The sequence below is a fragment of the Protopterus annectens genome, chromosome 13.part0, assembly GCF_019279795.1.
Source record: "Protopterus annectens isolate FY-2018-M chromosome 13.part0, PAN1.0, whole genome shotgun sequence".
NCBI lineage: Eukaryota > Metazoa > Chordata > Ceratodontiformes > Protopteridae > Protopterus > Protopterus annectens.
Window position 1 is genome coordinate 328,233,409 of NC_056747.1, and position 20,085 is coordinate 328,253,493.

Genomic DNA, 20,085 nt, shown 5'->3' on the forward strand with positions numbered 1-20,085 from the left:
TAAACTCTACAGGCCATGCCACTCAGCTGTACAGATGTATGCAGAATGTCCAGATGTTTGCAGCATATATGTGGTCCGTGTCTCATAATGGAGTTTTCTGTCAAATCATTGACAAATCCATGAGTCGACATCACAAAGTGACAGACATGGCCGCTTCAGACGTCCTACCCTTCTGAAACTTCATACTGATGTAAGACCTGTTACCCTGTTAGTTGTCTAGGTTTGTAAGAGCAATATGTGAGAAGTGTCCCTAGTTTGGGCAGTTTATCCCACCATTCATGAAGGCTTTCCCAAGATTAATTGCTGTAAGAGGTTGTGAGTTATGTTCCTGCCATATAATCTCAGTGGTGCATGCGATCTGTACGTAGCACTGTAGTACATACAAGTAGATAGGTAGGTGTTCTAATATGACTGTTGTCAACTGTGTGAATGTATGTGTTTTTGTATGCATATCCCCCAGTGGCTGTCTTGCCTGTGTGCATGTGATGGTTATACCATTTTGTGTGCCTGTTCCACTCTGTTAACTCCCCCATTGCCAACCTACTTAGGGCCTCTACAGATGTAATCTGAGAAGCATGGTTACACATTTACTAATGCAAAGACACTGTGGCGCATGCAATAGTCATGTCAGTCTGTATTGTACATAAGATAGGTAGGTGTTCTAATCTGAAAAGTGGCAACTCTGTGTGCATGTGTGTTTCAGTCTATGTCCCCATGCAGCAGTGTGTGTGTGTGTGTGTGTGTATGTGTATATGTGTGTGTGTGTGTGTGTGTGTGTGTGTGTGTGTGTGTGTGTGTGTGATGGCTGTACCATGTTAAGGGCCTATTAACCCCCCCATTTGCAATCCTGACAGCACCTGCAAATGTCACCCATCTGAATAGTACTGGCAGACACTGCAGAATTATAGTAGCTCTGTGGTGCTTGTGTTATGTGTATAGCACTATTGTATGTAAAACTAGGCAGGTAGAGGTTCTACTATCAACAAGGGCAGGTCTTGAGTGTGCGTGCGTGTGTGTGTGTGTGTGTGTGTGTGTGTGTGTGTGTGTGTGTGTGTATTTCCCCTTGCAGCAGTCTAACTGTGTTACAGCCACCAGCATACCTCTCAACCCCTCATAGAAAGTCGTCTGGTTAAAGCCATACAGAAAAGTGGGGCAAAGGCCAAACATTGAGCACAACCTTCACATATTGCTGTGACACACATGGAAAGTAGATACCGGAGCAGGTTTAGCATTTGAATGCATTTTCCAAAGGGTATGAATTGACATGGCAATATCAGTCATTAATCTCTAATGTTAGTCTTTCATGATTTTCCACGAATTTGCCAGAAAACCACAATGTTATGACAAATGGAAATAAAATATGTGGCAAACATCAGGACATTCTGCAGAAATATGTAGAGATGAGAGGTATGGCCACCATCTGTATCACCCTGCAGGTTGCAGTCCATGTTTGGCAAGGTGTGACCTGTGACAACAACTCAAACAATACAGAGGTCCCTTGAGTGTAGGACTGCAAACATTTCATAAAATTGTCTACTAATTGGATAGAGCAGTTATTGCACATCAGAAGCACCTTAGTGTCATGACAAATAGTGTAAGCTAAGGAAATGTCACACAAAGAAACTGTCATATTAGCAAACCAAAAGACATCCTGTTGCACTTGCCATGGATATGGTATGTCCTGCCAACTGTCACATTACTACAAGATGTGTCCTGCAGTCCACATTTGATAAGGTGTCAACCACAATTTGTGTCACCTATGTCCGTGCAATATGTAGACATCTGAAGGCCCTGTGATTATGTGCTTCCCCCAATGACCCACATGTATCTAGGCATGAATGCTAACTGCCACCACACATATACGTAGGTACTGCCTAAGGCTGTGTCAACTGTGAGTAGTGTGCAGTCTGTCATTGAGCCACAAACTGCTAACACACTGCAATGACCCATACAGTGGGTATGGAATGGTGCCAAAGTCCTGGTCTCAAGCTAAATGCAAGTAACAGTGTCAGCATACCATATGGCAAGGACATGGCCCCACACCAGCAGCAACCCCATAAATACACACACTGCGATGACAGATCTGGGTACTCAGCATGCTAACAATGTTGCATTCAGGCAACAAGTAGCAGTGGTCAGAAAAGGCTTGTATGTGGTTCACCACATAGGTAAAGGGACTGTATCCAGACAAAAGGTGGACATTTATCTCTGAATAGTCCTCAGTCAGTACAATACATTAGCAGCATGGCCGGTCTGCTGTGCACCTATGCAAACATTTGCAGAAACTGTAAAGGCTATGTTAACACCCACAAAGGCCATTTCCATGCAGACAACCACTGGGGCAGTACTGATTAGAGGCTGTCAGGTTGTACACAGGTGACTGTGGCATGCCTAGATGGCAACATTGTGATCAGCCCTTCAACAGCTGCCCCATATATGAGAGTATAACTCTGTGCACGTTACCTGCACAACATGCCTGAATCATATACGACACAGCACAAAAAGCTGATGGAGAGACAGGTTTGTCAACCAGAGGCTGCCCTGTCTCACGAATGCACTCCCCAAACATGCCAAACACAGTACAGTGCAGACCCTCATCAACTGCTTCAAGGTTGATTGGATGGGGAAAAACAAACATCTGTCCCAGGGCTGCAACCTGTGTCCATCAGTGCCATGGCCAACTGGTGCTGATAGCTTGCGTTGGGGTGGAAGAAGGGACCCAGGTCCAGTACTCTAGTAATCTCCTCTGTAACTATGAACCTGTGATCCTAAGGAACACCCAGGTGACCTGTATCAAGACTAGCTTGCTGTGTCAAGGGGTATGCATGCAAGTTTACTCTTTCTGCTCCTAGTCCCTCACACACTGTTCCACTCATACCTTGGTGATGAAAAGGTGTCTGTGTTGCCACCCCACCATCTTGAGCTTCTGTAGTGGCAGCAGCTCACCATGACTTACACATGCAGACACCTGGAATAGAAACAGAATAAGGTCTGCGAGACAACAGTCAGTCAGCAGTGCTAACCGCAATAAAGCATCATGGCACAAAGGTGAATAAACTTTGGTGTGTACGCATGACAATTGGCAGCAGACAGCAAGTTACAGGGCATAACACTACTACACTATAAAATGCCATTACCTGTACTAGATTCACCCTGTGCATCAAACACATAATTAGCATGTCCCTGCATCGATGGTATGGATAAAGGGGATGTGGCACAGGCATCACATGCACAGGGTGTGGTGTGGGGTTCCCAAAGGATTAGGCTGTGACATATAGTTGACATTGTGTGTGTGTGTCTCAAGGGGTGCTGGTCAGCTGGGCCATGGAGAGGAGCTGTATGCATCTGTCAGTGACCTGCATGTGACAGTGATGTGTGAGTGAGTGTGTGCATGCACACAGTCAAGCCATGTGCTAGCCCTACACGAGGGTATGTTGGACAGCCGTGGAACATATATGGCAGAATGTACAGTTCACCATCTTCAGCCACGAACATTGGAACTGGCTCTGCCAGGAGTGGCACTGGCACCACCATGCCCAAGGCCAGATGCAGTACTACTTCCTGATGGTGTCTGCTGGCTCTGTGTCCCTCATGGGACTGCCCAGGACCACATGCCCATGGCCTGCCACGTTGTGGTGTGGACAGCACCCTCCCTTCATTAGTGCTGGTGGTACTGCCACTACAGGAGTGCGAGTGTGCATGGCCACGTGGGCTCTCAGCTGATGTTATTGCTGACCTACGTCCACATGTCCGATGCCCTACTCCCACCACATGTTCAAGCACATACATTGCACAGTTAAGGATAGACAATGTCTCACCCCACCTTCTGTCCACTACGTCAGCAAAATGACATAACACATCAATGGCATGGAGGGAGTCAGGCATGCCAGGTAGTGTTACATCCATGACCCTGAGCATCTGTCTGGTGTACCATTCACAACGTGCCTGTGTCTCCATGACAGACCAAAACATACGTCGGGTGACAGGTGCTGTGACAACTCTGACAGGGGCTGGCTGGCCAGCAGTCCTCCTTAGAGCACCCCTGTCAATCTGCTTGTGTGGGACCTCACCAGCTCTCTGGCTATGGCTAGTGTGTACAGTCTCTGATGCCATAGTTGCCACATGACTCTGTTCAATGCCACTACCCTCCAACTGCCCAATATCTGTGGCTGCTGGGGACTGGGTATGTATGGGCATACTGACTATGTGCGGGGACATTGGGGGACTGACTCTGTCCCATTGATTGTCATCCCTATTCCAACCCCAACAACCCTACCTGTGCCTCACAATAGCCACCATCATCATCAGTGCCCGATGAGACACTGACAGGTTGTGAGGGGGACACACTCTGACCCCAGTGGTCACCTGTGAGGGGAAGACAACATGACTACATTAATTCCTGCACTATAATGTTAGTTGATCCACATACACACACACACACACACACACACACACACACACACACACCCACACACCCACACACGTGAGGTGCCACAAATGCAGTATACAGACCACACCTTCTGACTGATGCCATGCGCAACAGAAATAATCTGGACAAGTCATCAGCAATATGCAGTGCAGCTTTGTCCAGTTAATGTTGCTAGTACTATACACCTTTGAGATATGTGAGAAGTCAGAGTATGTCATGGACCTTCGTCTAACACACACACTGCACCCGTGTACACAATAGTAATACACCTCTGTATAACACAGTGGCTATGTAGGAAAATGTTATAGCTCCTGCAAATATGGTACTGTGATTACCAATGTGTTGCACTGCAGTGAACCCCACCATAAGTGAACATGGAACATCTTACAATATGGTTACTCTTAACAGTTGTGTGCATGGTAAACTGGCAGGCCTTAATATGCCTAGGGTATAGATGACCCGTAACATGATAGTTCACACTAAGTGGCTACAGGTTGATGTTCCCCAGCCACACCAGAAGTATCTATGGAGTTGTGGGGGAGAGGTGTCAGCACACACCCATGGCAATGGTATAGGATAGTATGGGCATTTATCAACATATATAGTACAAACTGTGTTACTAGCCAAATTGCTGACATTCATAATATGTGTGCATTGCAAAACCCCACCCACAGATGCAGATTGACCTGATATATGCATACAGGTAAGCAGAGGCTGCCACTATGAATGCTTCAGTATTAACATGATGACCACTGGAGGTTCACCCACCTCCATGACATATGTACTTATGCTTTCCTGTGAGCTGGTGGCTGACGCCAGGTTTACCAGGAACTCCTCTGTGGCTGAGGGTGGTGGTTGTGTAGCAGGCCCTCCACCTATGCCAGCACAGTCCCTGGCCACAGATGTAGCCCTTTGCCATGCATGGTGTATGAGATCAGTGGCACAGTGTCAGACCTGTTCGTAGTTCCTGTCTTGGTGGCCCACATTATTGACTCTTGCTACCAGTTCTGCCCATAGGGCAGCATATTGTTGCAGGTTTTAGTGGCTCCTTCCCAACAGTACCTGGTGATGGAGTCTCAAGGCATCGATGATTGTGATAGTCTTGGCTTCTGAGAAGACTGGGGGGGTTGCAACTTCTGGTACATCCCACCTGAAAGGCATGAATAGGGGAACACATCACAGGACTGCATGTATTGCTCATCATTATGTACAGACTCCGCACATACACTATTGCCAGCACTATCCATCAGTAACCCTCACATACTCCCGCCATCTACCAGCACAGTATGTCTGTGGGTATCAGCAACATACTGGTATTACAGCATGCATTGCCCCCTTGATCCTGATGTTTCATGCTACTTGCAAGTGCTTTGAGGTGTTGCACTGCATGCACCTGTTGCACCTATTACTGCTTGATCATAGGCTGTCTACATGGCCTGCTGTAGTGTCAGCCTTCTACTATATTAGTAATCACCTGGTCTGTAGGCCCAACCCTCAGGTCTCCTTGGCCTTCCCCACTCAGATTCTGGAGTATATGGCTGGACAATGTCCTACAGTTTCACCAGCCAGTGTGGTTGATATTGGTGTCCTGGCACCGTGTAGCACCTGCCTCATGTACATGGATGGACAGCCATCTACAAACACCACCAAAGAACACACTGTGTGAGAGTTGCAATGACTGTAGGAACCTGCAGTCCATGCTCTCTGCCTGTCACTGCCACATATCTGTCCCCAAACAGGTTGTCAACACAATCGGTATACCTCACACACTTGCATAACACACAAACATCTGCAGTGGTCCTCAACATACACATCCACAAACAAAGGGGATCTCTTGAGGCAAAGATGCACATGAATGCCACAGCCATAAACAGTATGTAACACATATGGCCACAGACCCGTGTCCCACAGCCACACAGGTGTCAGCCCATGTCAGACATGTTGCACATAGAGGACTCCAGTGTAGACACACTGGTGTGCCTCTGACCTGGCTGTGTATGTGGATGGTCACAGTTACTTTAACAAATGACAGACTCTGCTATATTGTATACACACTGCTGTCTCTCACCAACAGGTGCCGTCATGCGTCTGTCACAGTACAAGTTGGTGTGCCTGACGTGCATGTCCCTGGACTATATGCAATGTGTCCCAGGCAGATATGTCCGTAGCATTATGCAGCATTATGCTGTCACCCAGACAGATGACGCAATACAATCAGGAAATGATTGCCTTTAAAATACAATCAGGGAATGATTGTCTTTAACATGTCCACATTTCTCCTTTGATATTCCAGGGGTTCTAGTACCTGTGAGTCGGGGGGTGATATGGCAAATAGACCATGATGCTCTGCGAGAGATGGCCTCCATCTGTCTTCACAGGTCTCCATGTGTCTGGCAGTGGTTCCAGCCAGCCCCGTAGTGACTCCATTAGTAACATTGGTGAAGTTATCACTACCAACATAAAGTGTCAGTGCAGCATACATTGAAGGCCATGCTGCTAAATGCTAGAGGTGTAGAGATGACTTTGCCCTCATTGCAAGCATTACTAATCCTTGCAACTGCAGACGTCTGTGCAGTCACACGGATCATGGTTCAAAGGTGCGGAGAGCACCCCAGCCTTAGATGGTCAACCATCCTATCATACATGCAGAAGCTAAAGTGTAACTGGTAATGCCATGGGGCATGGGGTTTCCATATATATGAAATACACACACCTCCATGCTGTACAGAGAGTAAGATGCACAGGGGACACTGCAGAGGCAGTTCACCATTGCCAGCACAAACCTATTCAAATCACAGCTAGCTACCAGCCACCACATGTGACCAGGAAGCCCATTCTGCCTGTATGGATCTCATCAACTCTATTCAGAGTTTGGTCTGTACCCTGATCCTAGGTCAGTTGAACAACCTTAATGTACATTGTAAGACGTACCCATGCCAGCACACGAATGGCCAGTTAAGCCATCATCAGTGGATGTAGGAACACCTTGGTGTGGCCAGAGGCTACCCCCACATGAGGTGAAGGTGTATTGCAGTTGACATTACACAACACGGGTTACCACTGCTGCATCCCTACAGTGTCATCCTCTATGGCAAAGCAGCCATCACGCAGTCACCATTTCCCACAATACCCATCCACCTAGGTCAGCCATACATACACCTTCAACGTAGAATGCATCCTCGTGGGGGGGCATATACACTCTCACAGGCCCCAACTATCGTCAAGGACTGGCAACAATTTCCACACATACACACAAGTGATATATGTACATTTGTACAAATGCATGTAGTCAAGTATACCCAGCAGGCCTACCTCTGCTAGGATATGTACACCTGTCTGGTGAAAATGTGCAGTACATACAGTCCATAACAGGGATGACATACTGCTGTCCAAGACAAAAGTAGGGGCGGGTGCCCATTTTGGAGGCATGTCTCCTTAGCGTGTACATGAGAATGAGATCTGTCTTGCAAATCTGCACAACACAGAGCCTACATTGTGTACATCCACTACACACAGTCATCTCCCCTACTGCACATATGTCTGCAACAGCACAGGAAGCAGGTGCTCACTTTTGGTGCTCAGGGACACCAGCTATACCACTGATGTTGGTATAGCATACCGGATGCCTACTAGAGTCTGTGTATGCTGCACCCCCTGTGTTCCCCATGAGTACATCAGGATATCCACAGTACGTCCCCCATCTCCTGTATGTGGGGAACAGATCAACACTGCCATGTGGTAGTCATGGTATACATCTGCCATGGGACTCTTATCACATCACATGATGCATCCTACATGACCCCAAGCATAACCTTGCAACAGCATAAGGAACTGTATTCAAAGGAGGACTGACTACCGCCTTTGTCCTATCCATTACATGGATGACCACTGTCACCCCTTTATACTAAGGTGGGCCATCCCCCACTCAGTCACATGATAGACACAGCACCCTAACTCTGCTATTCTGCAAGGCCATAGCACAGTTTCAAGTGAACCCCACTAACAAGGACATGTGCGACCTGGACACACTCCATTACGTACACTTAGGCTTTGTCAAGGAAGGGTTCATGTCTGCTGCACTCATGTGACCGGGATGACGGTCACCAAAGCCGTGGACGGGGGGGGGGGGCTTGTTACTGCAAAATGCCTACCTTGTGCTGGACAAACTATGTGACAGTATACCCACATGGCCATCATAGATGTAACACTGCCAAGTATGCATCACACCATATGTTACCATAGGGGTAGCACACCAGTGCGCTGACACGACCCAGCTGTTCCACATAGGGAAATGCACCTCATGCGGTTCACCCATAAGTATGTGTGTAACCTCTTGCTCCATGTTTGGGCTCTGTTATGTGTGATGTACACATTTCAGGTACATGTAACAGCCGTTAGCCTATGTCCGACCATGTCTGCAGATGACTGCATGCTGTGTGCCGTCACCAGATTCCCCTAGTGATGTGAACATCTGTCTAGGATGGTCTCACACAGATACATGAGCATTGCCAGACACATGGCCTCAGGATGCATGCCAGGACATGCATTGTGAACGCCTATGGGGCGAGTGACATCTCCACATATTATGAGAGTACAAGCAACATCCTAGGCATGCAGTTAGTCGTGAGTGTGCTTTGGACACAAGTCTTTGGCAACATGACATGTCAACACAATGTTGCTTCCATTGTAAGATAAACCTACTTACATGGCCCATGTCATACATAAGGATATGTCATCATGGGGTATAAACATCCCCGCATCCCCCCAATGAGGACCATTAATGTCTGTAATTCCCTGTTCATCATTCACATCACACAGCACTTGCAGCAGCTGGGGACATCACAGAGGTTCCCCAACAGGGAATACCAGGCCATCAAACTGTACCACACAGCGATAGGCCATAAGGTCAACCCTCTACCCAGCTTCATACATAATCCTCATGGGTGACCTCAGTGTGGCATGCAAGGCACTCACAGAATCCACATTGCTGGGACTGCTTCACAAGTGCAAGTCACGCTCCACTCTGCTAAAACACACACACACACACACACACACACACACACACACACACACACACACACACACACACACATCCTCAACCTGGTGTTTGACATGAAGTGGCCTTGTTGGTAGCTCAGATGCGTCTCCCACACAATCAGCCTGCGGTGGAATGGGTATCTTGTCTACATCATACAGTGTCTCTATTTACATCTTTGCAGGCATAGCCTAGATAACTGGATAGTTAATTGCACATACACCCTTGGGATACAGCTTTTGTCCCTGTTGGGCGGGGTCATCGGGTGCGGACTTGCATACACGTGAGCTAACATCTGCCCTGGGCATATGGCTGCTCAGGGCCCATAGCCTAGTAATGTGATATGGCACCCGGACTAGCAGATATGGCCTGAGTGTTGTGACAGACTGTGTTGTGTCCACACCCATCACTGTTATCAACTGCTGGGTGTCCCCTATGGGCAGCATTACTGTACCATGTTATCCAGCCTACATCCGAAAAATAGGTGAGTGGTACTACAAGTGCATGTTGACATTCCAGCAACATCTGTGCTACACAATAACTGAGAGCAGTGCACATGTCTTGTAGAGTGTCCTCCTCGTAGCTGTCTGACATGTGCAGTCCCCGGATGTTTGCAGAATGAGACATGTGACTCATAGATGTAAACCCCCAGCCAGACAAATGTGTATTTCTGGACACTTGTTGGACAATATGTGATGGCTGTCCCTAGAGTTTGGGGAATGTGTCTGTGACATGGCAGACCCCTGGGAACACAGTAATGGTATATGAATATCTGGTACTGTATACATTCCCTTACATTGTATGCTCAATATGTATATACTGCTACTGAGCTAGAGCCGGTGCCCCGCCACTACTAGTACCTATAACCTGCTGTCCTGCTGCAGGGAGTCACCAGGTTTATTAGCCATAGGTGTCAGGCAATCCAGATGCAGGTGTGGAGTACACAGTGACCTAGTCAGAGTACCTCATTAATGGTGAGGGACATCTGTGAAACTAAGCCTGTATGACATTCACAGACTGAGAGGGGCTCACTGACAGTACATGTCATATGCCAGCTATATCCACCAGTTCTTACTGTCAGTATTGTACAACAGACAATAAACTTAGCAGTCATATGTGAGCTGACCATTTCTGGGGTGATTCAGGGGCCAGAGCTCTGATCTGTCACTGCAGACAGAGCTGTAAGGGATGGCCACAGGTGCTGGATAGCAGACTAACAGCAACATGTCAGTCCAAGCAATGTTGTTGAGACCTACAGTTTTAAATTATTATTTACCATGACTGCATCCCCCATCTGCATCCTATTACATGCTTCATTCAGTGACATACCTGGTATAGTGCTGTACTCATTTGAGTGAAGAAATCTAGTTGTAGTATCCTAGAGAATCACAGTCTGCTTCATGAATAAAGGTTCAGACCTGTTTACCATAGGCAGCAGCTTGCCTTTTGTAGGTAATGCTCATGAACAGCTGATTGCCTGTGCACCCATCTGTGACTCTCACTTGCTAATTGCATCCAGAACAGCAGGGTTGCCTTTTGATTAGCCAATGGCATGGCTACACAGTGCTATATTTAAGGCCTTTATGTAGGCCTTGTCCCTTTTCCTGGCCTGCGAGGAGGACATTATCGAGGTGTTGTAGCTACACCTTTACAGAGAGTAGGTAGAAATACTGTCCACTGTCTGGATTGATGTGTTATGTCGACAGTTTTGTATTCTGTGTCTGGCTATTGTTAGACTGTCAGATTCTGTAGCAGTGTAGTGTTGAACAATGTGTGTTGGGATCAGTAAGGAGACAGGCAGATGAGTGTCATAGATCCTTTTTATCTGAATGTGTATGCTGCTACAGTTGATGCTGTTCTATCAGCTGTGTATGTTTGTGGGGGGGGGGACTGTGACACATGTCCCTTTCACATGAGCACCCCCCGACCCTAGATGTATGGGTGTTGTGTGGATACTCTATTCTAGGTGTTTGGGAGGTATGATAGGTCTGTAGCAGGTTGGTGGACATACTGTTGCATGTGTAGCAGGCCACATCTTCTGCATTCTGGCCAGAAGTCAGACTAGAGATTGTGAAGACATAGGGGGACAGCAAGATGTTACTGTCAGTGAGGGGGTGGTGTCAGCTGTTGTATGACAGCATGGTGTGGCTGAGGGTACCCAAAACAGTCCAGGTGAAACATGTACATATGTTACGTAATACTGCCATCCACAGAGTGTTAGGCAATATTTAGAACACACATTCATAACTGTTCAATGTGTCCCTCTCTGCAGGCCTTTAACGTGCTACTGTGGGTGGCAGTGAGTGCGGTGGGAGCAACCAGTTTTGCTGGACATTGCATGGCTCAGTTATTCCTATGTTGTATTGACATGCATGTAGTTGTGCCACAGACTGGGCTGTGGGTCAGGACTTTGGATGTCCAGATGCGACTCATGCTAGAAATGTAACAGATAGATGATATATAATATATTAAAAATATATATTGTATATTCATAATATATATATTGTAATATATTCTTATAATATATTATATGATATATTACTAATGTATTATAGTATGGCAGGTGTATTTGTAAGACATATGTGCATACATACAGTGTGTTACACATGAGTGGCATGGACATGTGTGTTCAGATGGGAATGACGTGTGACACTGAGCTGTCTGTCATGGTTTGTAACCCCAGTCTGCACTGCATTGCCAGTATGTCAGCACACAGAATAAGTATTAAGTTTGGGCCACAATTGTGTTCATTCAGCTCAGCAACAGTCTGTGCAGTTGTCAGCTCTACCTGATATTGTAGGCCTCCTGTACATCCAGCAGCATTTATTTGTCTGTGTACTGGTTTGTTGTCTGCATCAGAGGCCCAAGTTAGGTTTGCCACCTTTTCAAATGGCCAAAGTGGGACATGTTTGGTAAAAATGTCAGATTTTCCAGGGCAAAAACATACCCAAGGCCAGTACAAAGGACAGAACGTCAGTTTTTTGCCTAAATAAAAGTGTATTTTTGTAACATTTTAGTTGCTTATTCTGTTTCTTATAATATTTAGGTGTTTCAGATACAGAATAACTGTTTTATGCAGGTATTACATAAAATATAGGAAATACGTTTGTCCTAACATCTCAGGACATTTGCCATTTTTTCGATTTCTTTGCAGGACACAACTGCCCAAAGAGGGTCTGTCCCTCACAAAGTGGCACAAGTGGTTACCCTAGCCCAAGTACACTATTTATCCCAGTGTATATAGCAGTAGTGTGTCACCAACAATCAGGATATGTTTGTAAAAACACTACTTGATATCCAGAGCTCTGTTGGCCTACTGGTGTAATGCACTATGTTGTAGTTGACAAGGTCCTGGGTGCAATTCGTGGCAGCAGTGTCTTTTTTTCCCTACAGTTATATCACTGTACTGCATGATATATTTAACCAAAATGAATTAATTCCCCAGAGCTGACTTGGTCTAGAGGTGCGTCTCTCTGACAATAGTTCAGAAGGCCCTGGGTTTAATACTTGGCAGTGGTGTCTTTTTTCCGTAATGTTACATGACTGTACTGCATGATATATTTGCAAAAGCACTACTAATTCCCCAGAGGTGCTTTGGCCTAGTGGTGCGTAGCTCTGACTCTAGTGCACAGGGTCCTGGGTTCAAGTCTTGGCAAGACTGGTTATTTTGTTGCTGGGCAGAACACTGAATGAGATAAGGCGATAAAAGCAGTTTTAAGTGGATTTGCGCGGGTATGCTGATGGGCTGCGATGCCAAGCAAAGCTTACTCTTGCTTAAACCCGTGCTATTTCCAAAAAAAGAAAAGGAAAAAGGGGTGATAGGAAAGTGGTGAAATGGGGGCAAGTAGGGGGGAAAAACATTATGAAAGGCAGGTAGGGATGTGCAGGATGGTCATAGGAAAGGACCATAGTTTTCTTGTGCAGCAACAGCTGTGCATGATGTTGCAATTTGGAATTTAGATACTCATAACCCAGAGGGAGGGGTGTGGGAAACATAAATTTGTTGATTAATTCATGGGAAAATTGATTAATGTCAGTGTATGTGGGGATGAAATAGAGAGCTATGTATGGGACATTTTTTTTTTTTTTTTTGATAGATGCCCAATTTTTTTTTTTTTTTTTAAGGTGAGAGTGGGATGTTGGGGAAGAGGTGTAGGTACATTTGGGAAGGTGAGTTGCGTAGGAGAGGTTGCTTTTGCAGACAGACAAGATGGCGGACAGGGGCAGTGTATGACACCTTGGACTGGGAGGGTGGTTGGGAATCAGAAGACCACGTGCCCCTAGATGGAAACAGTGGGACTGATGTCCCCACCCATGGACAGTCATTACTGACGCTTCACAGCCCCGAAGGTGGCTGTGCTGGGAGCTGGGGGCCTGGGCCAGCCTGCTCCTCGAGGTGAGCCAGTCTGCCCTATGTCTGGCGCAGGCAGTCATCCAAATCCCGCTGGATGATCCTGCACAGATTATCTCGGAACTGTTGTCAGGTGACAGGGTACTCTCCGTGCCCAGGGGGGGATGGGCCACGTCCCCTAAGGCGGTTCCACCCAAGGGTGATGCAGGACCAGCGGAGGAGGCAGCTCAAGGTTGGGTCCCAGATGTGCTGGGACCCGGTGCCATGGCCAGATGAGGTGGGACAGGAGGATCCGATGGGATTGGCCTACCCACACGTGCTATGGTGTTGAGGTTTGTCAAAGTGTATTGATTAGTCATGAACAAAACATTTCAACATTAGTTATAACAGCATGCATGGGTGTTCCATTTAACCCAGAACAATATAATTGCAAAAAATTGCATAGCAAATGGAACATATGCATAAATGGAATAACCGTCATTATTGTAACAGCATGCCAGTAACAGTTATGGCAACAGGCCAACAACAGTGGAATTTAAACAAGGTATGTTAGTATGCAATCATTGAAATATATGAACAGTAATACAATACAAGTCCCAACAATAGGTTTGAGAACAACATACTCGTAGTATATGAATAATAATTAGTGATGCAGATAAGGGGAGGGGGGAAATGGTCCATTACCAACTGTATAGGCTATATGTTTCACAACAGTACTGCTCAATACTCTACAAGTCTGCCCTTACTTTACATCTACCTGTGGCCTATAGCATCTCTATCATGTACATACCTGTTTAACTGCCAACCTGGAATGGTATGGGGCAGGCTGTGAGAATTGTAGGTACATAACCAGAGGGGGACTTGTACAGGTCATGGTTACATATGTGACCAACAAGGTGTGTACCCTGCACTGATGTTGTGTGAGTGTGCTACTGGCATTCTTCAACTGGATTTATGTCTGTGTCGAAGGTTATTGGCAACAGTGATCACTAGCCGTGGCAGTGTGAGACTTGAGAGACATGTATTGGGAAGAGTGCATGGTGTATATACCTTATCCTGCTGCCATTTGTAGGCATGGGGTTGGACACTAGTACATTTGTACACAGTTTATCAGTATACCCTTCATACAGCTAATACAAACATTCCTTTACCTGTAAGCCCTGTGGAGAAATATCTTTTAACACTACCTGACTGTTTAAACAAATAGTCAGGATTACTTGTGTGTAACTATTAACATATCTTAGTACCAGTACCTGGATTCAAACCATGGTATGTGTATGCAAAAATGAACAACATGTCTATTTCTTATCACACTGAACTACTGGGCTACTGCTGTTGGCTGCTTGACCGATTTCTGCCTAAAACTCACTTGGTTACAAAGTCTGACCTTGTAATATAAGTAGAGTGTCACAGAAGACTGTAGTGACAGTTGAACATACATGCATGAGATTCATGCATGATAGATAGTGAGCTGTGTTTTAATACTTTGAATGCAGGTGTACACATTTAACTCCTAGTGGATGTCAGTATGTGTGATCTGCACAGACCATAGCAGGGTGCTGGGATGCATACCTGACCCATATACATTTGCTGTCTTATATTTGCAGTCTCCACCTATTACAGTCTCTTACTTGCCTGCATTAGTGTACCTACATTCAGGACTACATATAGCTGAAATGCAAAGGTTAACACAAGACAATGCTGCAGGGACCATACTATAATACATTACTGTTAGAGGTTCAGATCTTAGTGCAGAACATATATCAAATGTCATTGTATCTTACAGCTCCACATCTACAGTTCAGCATAACAGTTGGTTATCAGCCAAACCTCACTTAATTCATGGTCTCATAGCCATATTTGCTGTGTAGCACCTATACAATTTTATGTCTTCAACAACAGACCAGAATAAACACAACAGTTTGTGGAAATAACGTTTATTGAGGGTGACATGACATAGTGGTTTATTATATTCTAAATTCAGTTGTATGCATATCCTGTAGATGATGAATGAATGCCATTTATTACCTTCATAGTAGCAATCACTGTGTACTTTATTACCAGATACTTAGTATTCATATTGTATATACTTTTGTCATCCCTACACAGTATTACTACAGTATTGGCTTTCTTTCATCGATAGCTTGTTTGATGCCTTCATCTGTATAGCACAGTACCTGGCATTAGTCACTTGTAACAATATGGGTCTGACAACACATTTATTCAGTACACAATTACACTTTATTTATTGTACTATATATTGCAAGATGGATCTGTACTCACCACGCTGTCAGCGCAACCTCGCCAGATGCCCAGCGTGGGCCTCAGTGTTATGAGCCCTCTCCTCTGTGGCTGTGGGGGGAAAACACACCATTATGCATACCTGTCTATCAGATATTCATACTACAATTTGAAAATCACCAGTTGATATACTTACAAACTTCTGGGGCATTCCGGGCCCGAGCATCTTGGATCCATTGGGCCAAGAGCACCCCCTTCCTCTGCTTCATATTGTCATAATGATGATGGACCTTCTCACCAGTGCGGGGGATTCCAGTTGCATTGGTGAGCTCATGTGCCAGACGGTCCCAAACCTCAGACTTGTATTCTGAGCTCAGGTACTGGTCCTGCAGCAGTTTGTCATCATGGTTCTTAACAAGGAGCCCAGCCAAGATCCTGGACTCCAACATGCCTCAGCACTGCACCTGAAAGTGTGCTCCCTGTCCAGCACCTGCCATGGTTCCTACACGGTTCAAACTCTAACAGGTTCTGGATGTATTCCCACCTGTGCAGCTTAAATAAGGCTATTTTCCCAACCTTTTCCACCATTGGACCAATTTTTTAAATGCTGAGCAAAGCTCAGCAGTGTTCAAACCCGCTAAGTTGACTTGAGTAGTGCTTAAAGAGGCAAATGCTTAGCAGTGCCTGGCGAGCGGTGCGCAAATTCGCTTAGCTGAGGACTGCTTACAATGGGACTATCTAGCAGTGCTCAAACCAGCTAAGCATAGCTAAGTATTGCTCAGACAGGTTCTGTTTAAGCATTGCTTAGCTTGGCAAGATTTAGCAAAGGGCAAACGTCAGTTTTACATGATAACATAAATATATACTCACATTGATACTTTATTATTATGTGTTTCTATTTTACTTTAAGTACAGTACTTTGGTGTGTGACTGAACTGTGTTGGACACTTGTGTTTAAATGGAGCTTTTCACCTCATAGCTCCACTAACACTGGGATTCTGTATCAGCTATACTAACTTGGTTGACAAATGTCAATAACTAGGGCAATAAAAAAATAGAAATGCTTTCCAATGTACAAGCTGAATGGCCTGTCTTGGTATTCAAACTGTGCACCTACTGCACATGAAGCCGTGACTCTAACCATTCATCTAACTCAGCTGTGAAGGCTTCTATATAGCTTTTCGTTAAGTTTAAGTACTGCTGAACAACACGCCACGCAAACACGCTCAGCTATGCTTAAACTGGAAAAAAAATTCATAAAAGGAAAAATTGACATTGGGGCATTTACTTTCTGTGCTGTATGGCACTCTGTGACAGTACAGGGGATGTGTTATGGACACTGTAACACACCCCCTGTGTGACATAACTGAAAAAAAAATCATAGGTGTCTGAGGGCACTTTCTTTAAGTGCCATATGTCACTTTGGCAGTGCAGGGGGGGTTACAGACACTGTAACACACCCCCTTTGTGAAATAACTGACATGAATATATAATTAAGTGTCCAAGGACACTCTTTCTTGTTTTAGTGCCATACGGCACTTTCACGGTGCAGGGGGGGTGTTACAGATCTGCAAGCACTGTAACACACCCCCTAGTACTGATTCAGTAACCATGTACACGTCTCTCCCTCAGTAGCACACCTTCATTGATATGCAAGGCGAGCTGCTGAGGGGGGAGCTATAGACACCATACTCTCCGTGTAGGAATTACACTATTCCTACATGGAGTTTATTAAATTCGGGGGATTGTAAATACCTGTATTGCATGTAGTAATGTTTTACTATATTTTCATTAGTTTGTCACTCTGGTTTACAAAATTATTTCTGCTATTATACGTACGATAGTTGTGTTAGACTGCATTTTTCAATGAGATGTATTGATTCAGTTGTGCTGTGTCTTTCTTCTCTTATGTTTAATACTGTTTCGTCCTTAATGGGATGCGTGTCACTTATGATTGTAGTCACTATTTTATAATGTTCTACTTGTTACTTTATTTTATATAATCCTGTATGAATCCTTTCTCCTAGGGCCTCTTCTGAAAAATGTGTTGTGCCCAGATGGACTTTCCACTGTGGTACTACATAAACAAAATGAGTGTGATTGACTGTTTTTAATTTCATAACTTTTTATGTGAGGATTTTAAGGAGCTGGACTGCTTTTGTGATCATATTTCTTTCTGCAGCCTATTTAGGGAGGGTGGAAAAATCTTGTAACTTTGGAGAAGGGTAACATCTGATGGGGGCAAGAGAGGTCCACCAGTGGCTGGCATTTGCCAGCCACCCCATAAGATAGGAATTACCTGGCTTATGTCCTTAGATAAATTGCATTTCCCAGCCTTCCTTGTCAATGGCTTACATTGTTGTACAGCAGATAGAACTGTGATTTTGCAGATCTTGATAAATGCTTTCTGAGTTTTGGAACCAAACGACCACTAGCTACACTTGTCTAAACACAAGATGGATTTGCTAATGAGCTTTGACCTGTTGCCATGTGCTGCTTTCATTCCACCTTAACTGTATGTCTTAATCAGCAACTCTTATAACCAGAGTAGCTCTGCTGGGGTTTCCTTTAAAAGACACTGTTGTGCCCAATGAACTTACCTTGCAAACCAGTAATTAAGTAAAACACAAATGAACAAATGCCCTCAACACAGCACCATCATGGGGAAGGTGCACTGGTTCTTGTTTTCATTGTGGGCAGAAGACAGAGCATTTGTTTGAACTGCATGTGTACAACTATGACATTGGTTGGTGCTTAAATGTAGCAGAGACCCCACATTAGTCACTTCTGACATAGGGCTCCTCTCATGCACCACAGAATGAGTGCTATTATTTAGATGCCCTTTCTCCCTCCATCCCCTGAAAATGGGAGTCTATTCCTAAACTGTGATAACTCTTATTGCAGATGGACATTTACTACTGGCACAGCGCTCCTCCCTACCTCTTACACTCCATAGAAGAAAAGATGCTATTGGTTGGTCTGTCCTTCCTTCCCCTGCTCTCTGGCAACTGGAGTTCCATTCCTGAATTGTGCTAATTAGTATTGAAAATGTACATGTAAATATCTGTCAGCTGTATTTCTGGTCAGGCCACACACAGGCTACATTTGACCTAATGTGCTTTGACATTTTACCTTCCCAGATGGTTATGTAACCCTTTGTTTTGCTTCAGTAATAATTCTGTAATAAGCTGCAAACATGTTCTCTGTCTTGACATGTATCCACGTCATAATCTTGGGGACTTTTAAACTGTGTGGCTGTATTGCACTTTTCTATTAGCATTCTGTGGAGTTAGTTGTGTCATTGCCCAACAGTTGTACTTGAATAAAAAATGTATTATTTCTTTCAGTATTACACTACTTCATGGAGTACCAATGGCTCATTGATTTTGCAGTGTACGCCACCGGAGTATATCTATTCACGGAAGGGTATTACTGCCTCATGGATGTTCAGAAGGAAGTAAATATTGGCGTACTCTGGTGTCTACTCACAGTTGCATTTTCCATGTATCCTTTTTTGTTCTGTGCATACAGCACACAGAGTGGTCTTACTTCACAGCTTTATGTTAATCTTTTAGTTGTTTCTAGGCCTGAGGTCCGCTCAGTTCCCTGAAAATCGTAAGTGGGATTTTTCTTTTAAACATGGTTAGTTGCATTTTGTTGTAGGCCTGTACATGTTTTAATGTTAGAAAAACAGAACAGATATGACTGCAGACAGCATTCTTTTTGAAGCCTGTATCTGCAGATTTTTTTTTAAGTTTTGGTTTTAAGTGTTTTCTTTATAGCCACTAAATAGTAGTATTTTGTAAAAAAAAAAAAAAAAAAAGTTATATGAGGTTTTCATTGTAACAATAGATGGATGAATCCATATAGATTTTTTTTTCTTTTGGGTATACAGAACTTTTAAGTCTCTGTTCATCAGCAAGTTTTTTAAAGGGGCTGGCTCTCAACATTAATTTTGTGTGTTAAAACAGTAAAGTGTAGCTCCTGACTGTCTGGCCACATTTTCCATTTTCAGTCATAAGAAGCTGC

The 20,085-nt window shown here is 44.8% G+C and overlaps 1 protein-coding gene across 1 annotated transcript in view; it reads left to right on the forward strand.

Moving 5' to 3' along the window:
• TMEM161A (transmembrane protein 161A) overlaps window positions 1-20,085 on the forward strand; it is a 111,051-nt gene that overhangs the window by 17,638 nt on the left and 73,328 nt on the right. The window contains exon 3 of the mRNA XM_044054823.1: window positions 19,404-19,560. Within this exon, the coding sequence (XP_043910758.1) occupies window positions 19,404-19,560 (157 nt within the window). The remainder of the gene's footprint in view (window positions 1-19,403; window positions 19,561-20,085) is intronic.